Below are 11,495 nucleotides of genomic sequence, written 5' to 3'. Positions count from 1 at the left end.
TATATACATATTTACACACACACACACACACACACACACACACATATATATATATATATATATATATATATATATATATATATATCATGAATGGAATATGAAAGGAGTTAACATCATAAAATCATCAAAACCCATACATATAGGATCATGTGATGCATTGAAGAAATGATTCCACTTACTACACTTGGAGCACTTGATTTCCTAAATCTTGATGGTGTTCCTACAATAATAAATCCAATAACTAACCATCAACTCCAAAATAATAACATTAGATGGCCATTTAACCCAATACATCTATCACAACTATCAATCCTAACTCCACCATCTTCAATAACTCAAGAACAAGAAGAAATTCACTTACCTTTGCTCCTTTCGCTAAAAAGATGAAGTTCCAACTCCGGATTGAAGATTAATTTTCTTGATTGAAAGAAAGGATAAGAATAAAATGCATAACCCTAGCTTGGAATCGTTGGTGAAGAGAAAGAAAAGAAGAGAAATGAGGAAAAGTTGTGTCTCAACCGATTTTATACCTTAAAACACCCAAAACACGCTTTTTGTATTGTGCTGGGCGCTCGGGCGGTCATATATTACCGCCCTAGCACGGACCATACTGTCCGAAACACAAAATTCCAGAACCAGTGGCGCTCGGGCGGTAGTTTCTTACCGCTCGGGCGCCGCTCTGCGCACAGCCTCCTCAAAGATCGCCTCCGAAACGCCTCTTCCCTTCATAATTTGGAAAATTGGTAAACTACAAAGTTGTAGCTCTATGTCTTATCTTGAATCCCTCCAAATTTCAGATCATTTGGAGGTCTGAGTAAAATGTTATGCTCAATCTCCCAACATGTGTCACTGGAAGAACGACGATACACACGACACACTTCGGGGCGCTTTTGGCTAGTCTTCCACAATGATTTGGACAAAACTCGAAATAAGAAAGTTATAGCCTTATGTCTTATATTTCTAATGAAAGTGGCCTCACATCATTTGGATCAATATACAAAACGTTATGCTAAAAACCACAACTACTGCCACAGTTTCATACAGTTTTAGCACTTCTATTACTTATTTGGCTAAATATCAACTTTCTATTCTACCCATACATTCTCGGTTTCATTCTAAATTATTCAATACCATTCATATCATATCTTGAAGCCATAAACCATCACCATTACATAGCATATCCCAAACGTTCATCATAATAAACCATAAAAGAAATAATGACCATACTTAATCATAATCATTACCTTACATCATATGCATACGAATGTCTGGGCGTTACAATTCTCCCCTCCTTAAGAAATTTCATCCCCGAAATTGCCATTACTGTGCGAATAACTCAGGATATCGCTGCTTCATTTCCTCCTCTGGTTCCCACGTTGATTCTTCAACCAACTGATTACGCCAAAGAATCTTGATAATGCCGATCTCCTTATTCCTTAGTACTTTAACCTTGCGATCTAAAATCTGGATTGGTACTTCTTGATAAGTCAAGTTCGACATCAGATCCAACGCTTCATGTCTGAGAACATGGGAAGGGTTCGAGATGTACTTCCTGAGCATTGAGACGTGAAATACATTGTGGACTCTATCCAAACCCGGCGGTAAGGCTAGACAATATGCTCTTTCTCCTATCCTGTCCAAGATTTCAAATGGGCCGATAAATCTTGGGCTCAGCTTTCCTTTCCTGCCAAATCTCATAATGCCTTTGAGAGGGGCAATTTTTACAAATACATGATCTCCAACTTCAAATTTCAACGGCATTCTTCGGTTATCGGCATAACTTTTTTGTCTGGTTTGGGCCGTCTTCATTCTATCCTGGATTAAAGCAATCACATCAGCTGTCTGTTGAAACAATTCTGGTCCTAACATCTTTCTTTCACCGACTTCATCCCAATTCAACGGTGACCTACATTTTCTGCCATACAATGACTCGTATGGTGCCATGCCAATCGTCGCCTGATAACTATTGTTATAAGTAAAATTCCGCAAGTGGCAATTTAAAATCCCAACTACCAGGAAAATCAATCGTGCAGGCTCGTAACATATCTTGAAGAATCTGAATCACCCTCTCTGACTGCCCGTCACTCTGAGGATGATAAGCTGTGCTAAAAGCCAACCTGGTGCCCAAGGCTCTGTGCAAGCTCTTCCAAAATTCGGAAGTAAACCTTGGGTCACGGTCAGATACAATTGACACAGGGATACCATGAAGTCTCACAATCTCAGCTACATAAGTTTCAGCATACTGATTCATTGTAAACGTCGTCTTGACTGGAAGAAAATGAGCCGACTTGGTTAACTTGTCAACAATCACCCAGATGGAGTTGTAACCCTTTGGTGTTCTTTGAAGTCCCGTTACGAAGTCCATGGTGATGTGCTCCCACTTCCACTGAGGTATTGGGAGGGATTGCAAAGTTTCAGCAGGTCTTTGATGCTCAATCTTTACCTGCTGACATGTTTGACATTCGGATATGAATTTTGCGATATCACTTTTCATACCTGGCCACCAGTAGAGACGTCGGAGATCCTGATACATCTTGGTGCTACCTGGATGTATCGAGTATGGCGCGGTATGAACCTCTGTCAAAACATCCCGTCGAATGTCATCACCACTGGGAACACATATCCGACCTCTAAACGTTAACAAATCATCAGTGTTCATCGCAAACTCTGTATTTCCTTTCTCATTAGCTTTAGATCGCAATTTCATCAACTGATTGTCATTAGGTTGCTCCCGTCGTATCCTATCTGTCAACGTAGGTCGAATAACCAAAGCTGAAAGTCTAGCGATGGTCCCTTACTCTACCATAGCGATCTCACTCCTCTGAAGATCCAATAGCAACGGCTTCTGAATTAATGAGCTCAAAGAAGAAACTGACTTGCGGCTCAAAGCATCTGCAACGACGTTTTCTTTACCTGGGTGGTAGCTAATGGTCACATCATAATCTTTAACAAGTTCTAACCACCTCCTTTGCCGCATATTGAGTTCCTTCTGAGAGAATAGATATTTCAAGCTCTTATGGTCTGTGAAAACTTCACACTTCTCGCCATACAGATAATGCCTCCATATTTTCAATGCAAAGACCACTGCAGCCAACTCAAGATCGTGGGTGGGATAATTCTTTTCGTAATCCTTTAACTGGCGAGAAGCATAAGCGATTACTTTCTCACGCTGCATCAGTACAGCTCCAAGTCCCATCTTTGACGCATCAGTGTAAACAATAAAATCTTCAGTACCACACGGAAGTGCTAGGATAGGGGCTGATGTCAACTTGTCTTTCAACACTTGAAATCCGTGCTGGCAATCGTTTGTCCACTCAAACTTCACCGCTTTCCTCGTCAAATTGGTTAACGGCAGGGATATTTTTGAAAAATTGGCAATAAAACGTCGATAATAACCTGCCAAACCAAGAAAACTACGCACCTCGGAGACTGTCGTAGGAATAGGCCACTTCTTAATAGCTTCAATCTTCATGGGATCCACAGCAATGCCTTCTCTCGAAACGATATGGCCCAGAAATGATACTTGCTCTAACCAGATTTCACATTTTTTCAACTTTGCATATAACTGATGTTCCCTTAATAACTGCAATACAGTTCTGAGATGCTCGGCATGAAGTTCCCGAGTCTTGGAATAAATCAGGATATCATCAATGAAAACGATAACAAAGATATCCAAATATGGCTTGAAGACCCGGTTCATTAGGTCCAAGAAGACAGACGAAGCGTTCGTCAACCCAAATGACATGACTAAGAACTCATAATGGCCATACCTGGTTCTGAATGCAGTTTTAGGGATGTCGGCTTCCCTAACTTTCAGCTGATAATAACCAGAACGCAGGTCGATCTTTGAAAACACTGTCGCTCCCTGTAGCTGATCAAAGAGATCATCAATCCTCGGCAATGGATATTTATTCTTGACCGTGGCTTTGTTGATCTCTCTGTAATCAATTCACAACCGCAAAGATACATCTTTCTTTTTGACAAATAAAACCGGAGCTCCCCACGGAGAAGAACTCGGACGAATAAAATCTTTGTCTAGTAGATCTTCCAACTGATTCTTCAGCTACTTCATTTCAGTCGGGGCCATTCGGTAAGGAGCTTTTGAAATCGGAGCAGTACCTGGAACCAAGTCAATCACGAACTCAACTTCACGGTCAGGTGGCAATCTAGGCACATCATCCGCAAATACGTCAGGAAAATCCCAAACTACCTCAATCTCATTCAGCTCAATCTTCATCTCAGTATTCAAATCTATCACAGCAGCTAAAAACCCATGACACCCCTTTGATAACATTTCATGAGCTTTGAGACAAGAAATATAAGGAGTGTCAAGCGAAATACCTGAACTCTGGAAAATCCCGCTATCATCAACTTCTGATATAACAGAAGAATCAGGATTTGCGCCTTCTTTGGTCATAGTGAAGATTCTGCCTTGAACCCTATCTTTCCCTTTCTCACCTTTCACTGGACAATTTTTGATAACATGTCCAACACCTCCACAACGAAAGCATCGATTACTTCCAACCAAGTACTCACCTATATGCATTTTGCCACATTTTGGACATATAGGTCGATTATATGTAGGCGGTGGCATAGGAGCTTTGGGTCGATGCTCCTCTTTTTCTTTGCCTCTGAAATTGCCCTTACATTTCCATCGGATCCTTGGCCTTTAGTAAAAAAATCTTGGCTTTTCAATTGTCTTTCTCTTTCAATTTCCTTCTCGTCCTGCTCGGCCATCCTTGCTTTTTCAACAATCTCTTTATATGAAGCGACTTTAGACATTCGAACGTCTCTTTTAATTTCAGCCCGGACACCTCTTAGAAAATGCTCGCCCTTTTCGATGTCATTGCTGGCCAGATATGGGGCAAACTGACACCCCTCTTCGAATTTGAGAATATACTCTTGCATTGACATATTTCCTTGCTTCAGTTCTAGAAATTCCTTCACTTTCTGACTTCGAACATCTCGAGGAAAATATTTGTCGTAGAATAAATCTTTAAACTCCTGCCACTTGAGTGTCGAGACATTAACTGATATCTTGGTGGCGTCCCACCAAGTCCTCGCCGTCTTGGTCAGTAGAAAAATGGCACAGCTGACTCGATCTATATCTTCAAACTGCAGATAATCATAAATGGACTCTACAGCTTTGACCCATTCCAAGGCGACCATGGGATCAGTGCTACCATCAAATTCTGGTGGTTTCATCTTACGAAATCTTTCTAATGCGCCTTCACTACTAAGCTCGGGCCTCACTTGCTCTCTCTCTCTCTCTCCCTCGCCCTGCATTCTGCAATCGCAAGAGCTGTTGGATTTGCTCGCCGTGTAATTTGGCGTGTTCTTTCAGTAACTTGCTAAATTCACCAACCACTTTAGATGATGAACTATCCTCCCCTTTTGGTGCTTAACGCTTAGGCAGCATGATCCTATGATAAATATTAGCTTAAAACCATTTCCATACATAGCATATCATAATTATGGAGGCTACACATCCATATTATATCAAATGTTGCAGGTACATACATACCGAATTGTCGACAGCAGAGGAAGTCATATGCCAAATCATTGGTTCGAAAATCTCGGCTCTGATACCACTAAATGTAACACTCGAGACTAAAATGCATGATTAGTGCGGAAGCTTTAAAATGTAATTTGGAGAACATGCGTAATTTAAAAAAATTTGGGCAGCATCTCTCCGTAAATAGGACATGCCACATGTCTTAAACAACAAATAATACACAAGCAAAAGATTTTCATATACATCAGATACCAGTAAGTAAAGTATCTACACATCTTGCCAAAGCCAAAGCACAAAACAAGATTTTCAATGTTTTCCAAACTAGCCAAAAACTTGACAATAACAAAATAACATCCATTCAAAATCTCCAAAGTTTGGCATATTCCCTTCTCTCGCTTCGACAACTCCGGGATGATCATTCTTTCTTACCTGTGCCTGCATCACATGAACATAACTGGAATGAGTATAAAACTCAGCAAATGGAATCAATACTAACAAGATACATATATATCGTTATAGTGTAAAACATAAAGTGAATAGCCTCAATCTAATTTTCTTGAAAACATCATCCATCTCATTTCATAAACGCCGAATCATCACTAATATCATCCGTCAAGAATCATAATACAACAATACATAGGGATGATATTCATTTCAATGATCAACTGAAGAATTGATAGTTCTTATAAGATAGTTCATTCGTTGCTAACCCTCTTCGTAAAAACGAATCTTATAGGAGCGACACGTACCTCTGCATAAAATGAATCTTATAAGAGAGCACATGTTTTCATCGTTAATTGGCCAATTACATTGCGGATTTAGAATTGCCAGAGGCAGCACCACTACTATCACTATCAATCTAATCATTCAATCATATAAAACTTCATTCAAGCATTTTATCAAACACATTAGAGGCATCTTGAAAGTTTAACTCCTTTCAATCAAAATGCATATAATTACACTACCATATATACATATTTACATATATATACATATATATATATATATATATATATATATATATATATATCATGAATGGAATATGAAAGGAGTTAACATCATAAAATCATCAAAACCCATACATATAGGATCATGTGATGCATTGAAGAAATGATTCCACTTACTACACTTGGAGCACTTGATTTCCTAAATCTTGATGGTGTTCCTACAATAATAAATCCAATAACTAACCATCAACTCCAAAATAATAACATTAGATGGCCATTTAATCCAATACATCTATCACAACTATCAATCCTAACTCCACCATCTTCAATAACTCAAGAACAAGAAGAAATTCCTTACCTTTGCTCCTTTCGCTAAAAAGATGAAGTTCCAACTCCGGATTGAAGATTAATTTGCTTGATTGAAAGAAAGGATAAGAAGAAAATGCATAACCCTAGCTTGGAATCGTTGCTGAAGAGAAAGAAAAGAAGAGAAATGAGGAAAAATTGTGTCTCAACCGATTTTATACCTTAAAACACCCAAAACACGCTTTCTGTATTGTGCTGGGCGCTCGGGCGGTCATATATTACCGCCCTAGCACGGACCATACTGTCCGAAACACAAAATTCCAGAACCAGTGGCGCTCGGGCGGTAGTTTCTTACCGCTCGGGCGCCGCTCTGCGCACAACCTCCTCAAAGATCGCCTCCGAAACGTCTCTTCCCATCATTATTTGGAAAAATGGTAAACTACAAAGTTGTAGCTCTATGTCTTATCTTGAATCCCTCCAAATTGAAGATCATTTAGAGGTATGAGTAAAAAGTTATGCTCAATCTCCCAACATGTGTCACTGGAGGAACGACGATACACACGACACACTTCGGGACGCTTTTGGCTAGTCTTCCACAATGATTTGGACAAAACTCAAAATAAGAAAGTTATAGCCTTATGTCTTATCTTTCTAATGAAAGTGGCCTCACATCAATTGGATCAATATACAAAACGTTATGCTAAAAACCACAACTACTGCCACAGTTTCATACAGTTTTAGCACTTCTATTACTTATTTTGCTAAATATCAACTTTCTATTCTACCCATACATTCTCGGTTTCATTCTAAATCATTCAATACCATTCTTATCATATCTTGAAGCCATAAACCATCACCATTACATAGCATATCCCAAACGTTCATCATAATAAACCATAAAAGGAATAATGAACATACTTAATCATAACATTACCTTACATCATATGCATACGAATGTCTGGGCGTTACATGCTCTTTTTATATCAACGTAGATATCATCCGGTATTTTAAAACAAAACATGGAATATGTGGGATAGACTGTAGTACTGCCTTTATAACGACTTCTGTTCCCCCAACCGAGAAAATCTTTGAAAGGGGGTTGTTTAACATAAGTGTAGAAACAGTAAACTGGTTGTATCAAATTATAGTGTTGTGTATCGGTGTTGTCAACACTATTCCCAACATGCTGCAGAATAAATTATTTAACACACACATAAAATTTAATAACCAAAATAAGACATATTAAATTATGTACAAGTATGAATACAAGATACTTATACAATGCCTCATGACAAAAATTATCACTAGAAAACTTGTAAATTATTTACAAAACTCAATACTAGTGACAAGCAGGAAATAAATTTAATCTAAAACCAATCAATAAAAACACATGTGCAAATCTTATGTCCCATAAAATAAAGACCTCCGAGACTCTTCAAGCAACATTCCACACAAGTGTTGTCCTTCAAGTGTCCTCAACATGGATCAGCAACACAACAAGGTGATCACCCGATCACACAAAAGTTTCTCATCAAATGAGCTCGGCTCTCGTATTTTTCTTCTGTGCAAGAACACACTTTGTGCGTCCTTCAAGCTCTCTACATGTATCATTTATTTGACCTCCACCTCATTCTATACAAGAGTCCTATAATATATAGAAACATGAGAGTTTGATTAGGAAGGAACTATTTTAAACAAGGATAACATATCTTAGAGATAAATACTAAATTTAAAACAAGTCCTCTAATTTTTAGAGATAAATCAAAAAAAATCTTATAATCTAGAAAGGCAAAACTTTAAATAGATACTATCAATATTAAAAAAAGTAATTAAGGAATAATATATTCTTTTCAATCTCTCCCATTTTTCTTTTCTGGACAAAACATTCAAAAATTATAATCTTGGTCATTTATGCATTCAGTTAACCTCCCCTTGAGTTAGAGTGTATTCCCCCCGAGTTTAAGTTCGTCTCCCCCTGAGTTAGACGTGATAGAGAATTGGTGTTGTTGACAATGGTGTCAACACCAACTTTAAAACTCATGAAAACATAACAAGACATACGAACAAAAAATTCATTAAAACGCAAACAGATATAAGAACAAACCGATATAAGAGCAAAAAACAGCATTATAGACTACATATCATATTATTTATTCTTTATTTTCTTATGTGTCTGTAAGCTCATCAGTCTCAGCTCCTCCAGATGATTCGGCAACTTCGACATCATCCATTTTCTGTGTCATTTTTAGGTCTTCTTCTGCTCCCCCTTTTTGGACTACATTCCAATAGTAGCCTATGCTCAACCACTTGTTCTTTGTAGTTGGCAATGAGAACTTTGGGCTATTGGATCTGTAGTAGAACAAAGTCAATTTGTTCCTGTAGATGATAGACAGAGAGCATGACAAAGCCCTGGGAGTGGAAGAGGAAGTGGACGCCATGTTACCAACACCAGTGGCAACACCAGCCGATAACCAAGGGAGGTCCAGTTTCTTGTTACCCTTGAAATAGGTTGGAGCGATTTTGAGGGTTTCCCCTATATCAGATAGGCCCTCATCCTCTTCTTTGAGGAATCCCTGTGACTCCAGTATCCCAAAGATCAGGGATGTAAAAGGTAATCTGGTAGATTTCAACCCTCCTTTTGCAAATTGTAGGACCGTTTTGAACACTAGCTATCCAAAATGAAATGAGCGATCGATACCAATAGTGAACAAGGTGATGGCTTGTGGTCGGGTAATCATTGTGGTATTTGAAGAATGGGACCAATTCCGAATGGCTATCTTGTGCAACATAGAGTAAAAACACATTAGGTTCGCTGCGGCGAGGCATATGGGACGACTCGGAAACAGAGTGATTAGACCACCAGTGAGGACGACTGTGATAGTGTCAATATCAAAAGCATCATCCTCCTCGTCTTCAGTCGAGGTGCTATAGAACTCACTGATGGCATATGACGAGAAATCATAGATGGTGTCTCGCACAAACATGCGTCGATACTTGGCAGAGCTCCCATCACTGATGCTAGAGACAAGATTACAATAGAATTCTAGTATTGGGATTCTCGCGTAGTGCAGCACAAAGTCCACTTTTTTCTCAGCCCACGAGCTCGAAAGAATGCAATCAGGTTCTGCCTTGCATAAGCCTCGGTGTCAATATTCCTTTTATATGAACTCTTTGTGAGCATAGACTGACTATCGAGAAACGTCCAACTCGGAGTAGAACTTGTTGGAGAAAGAGGCAGTTAGATTATATTCTTCAGAGTCTGTTTTGTCCAGAGATTTGACAACACCTGGCTCAGCACCAGCAACATCAGCAACAACCTCAGCTTCTTCATCAAAACTATCTTCAGATGCTCCTATATCATTCAGTTATTCGGACTCAAATTTGGAGTAAAAAAAGATGAACCACTTGATGAATCAGGGCAATTGTCTTGGAATTCCTGAAGCATCTCTTCATCGGGTTCTTCATCGGCCGGAGTGGATTTCTTCAAAATTTGCTCCTCCTTTAGGCCAGCAAATATCTCAGCCAAAGAACGTTCATCATCAGATGATTCAGCCGCTTTGCTTTGTCTTTCAGACATGTCCTGCACCTTCGTCTTTGGAGGGGCGGCTGATTTTGGAGCATCATTTACCAATTTAGTTTTGAGACCAATTCAAAATCTGCATCATCATCCGACAAGAAGGCCGGATCCAGAAAATGTTTAGTGAAGGAAGAAGCAATGGCTTCTTAGCAGGTGCAAATTCAGGGTCATACCTTGCTTGACGTTTGGACCGCCTTGGTTCAGGGGGGATTGGAAATACCCTATTCAAGACTTCGAAATTCGGTGTATTTCGACATCAATTTCATTACCTGGTTCTCCTGGCGCAATGGTTTCCATAGGAGTGGGGATCTCAGCGACGACGATCAATTAAAACTGATTTTCTGCCAACGGTTCTGGTGGCGGTGTTGTGGGTGGTTTTGCCACTGGTGGCGGAACAACAGTCCTTCCAATCATTTCACTTCGAATATCCAATGGGTCATAGCCTGATCAGGCCATCTGTAATACGTGAGAGGGGATCACGAGGAGTATAAGAAATCACAAGAAAGCACAAAGAAATCATAGAGAATAAGGAAAAATGCTAGGGTAAGTGAGAGTAATTTTCAGAGATTCAACAGTACCATTGTATATATACTCATATTCCAATGGTAAAAAAATCATACCAATGCAATCCTTCAGTTACAAACAATCTTCACGGCAACGGTAACCATTATCAAACTTGATTCCCATTTACACGTCACACCCTCATCCAACGGTAACTTCAAATTTTACACTTAGAAGTTAATCCAATTTTAACGCCACTTCAAACATAGCCCATTGATTTATATGCAACCACGTAAATTCAAAAGTAAGGAAATCAAGGTCTTCTTCAAATGTTGTAGATTGAAAGCTGATACTTTCTTGAGCATGATTTATTCAAAAAAAAATAACAAGATGCATGTCATGTTTATGCCTAAAATATAATGACACAACAAAAAAATCAGACAATGAGCAAATTGTGAAGCGTCTGAACTGTGGTGAAACGTACCGTACTTTTACTACTTCAAAATTTGCGGAAAAATTAAAATTTTTCTTTAATATAAAATAATCTTCAATATTTGCCATAAAATACCACAACCAAATCCCCCATAAGAAAAGGTTGTCGAAAGAGTCGTTCATAAAATATTTGAAATTCAACATCACCAATAAAATC

The 11,495-nt window shown here is 38.9% G+C and overlaps 2 protein-coding genes across 2 annotated transcripts; both read right to left on the bottom strand.

The window, feature by feature from the left end:
* Positions 1-1,320: 1,320 nt before the first annotated feature.
* On the bottom strand, positions 1,321-4,417 carry LOC140835367 (uncharacterized). The gene is made up of 4 exons (XM_073200856.1): positions 4,120-4,417; positions 3,397-3,528; positions 2,964-3,327; positions 1,321-1,963 (listed from the first exon to the last, which is right to left on the bottom strand). The coding sequence occupies exons 1-4, from the start codon at positions 4,415-4,417 to the stop codon at positions 1,321-1,323; spliced, it is 1,437 nt and encodes a 478-aa protein (XP_073056957.1).
* A 119-nt stretch (positions 4,418-4,536) lies between these two features.
* On the bottom strand, positions 4,537-5,286 carry LOC140835366 (uncharacterized). The gene has a single exon (XM_073200855.1). The coding sequence runs from the start codon at positions 5,284-5,286 to the stop codon at positions 4,537-4,539; it is 750 nt and encodes a 249-aa protein (XP_073056956.1).
* Between the last annotated feature and the right edge of the window lie 6,209 nt (positions 5,287-11,495).

This window comes from Primulina eburnea, chromosome 6, assembly GCF_022965805.1.
Source record: "Primulina eburnea isolate SZY01 chromosome 6, ASM2296580v1, whole genome shotgun sequence".
In the NCBI taxonomy this organism is placed as follows: Eukaryota; Viridiplantae; Streptophyta; class Magnoliopsida; order Lamiales; family Gesneriaceae; genus Primulina; species Primulina eburnea.
Note: the sequence above shows the minus strand (reverse complement) of the source record. Positions and strands in the feature narration are given on the sequence as shown.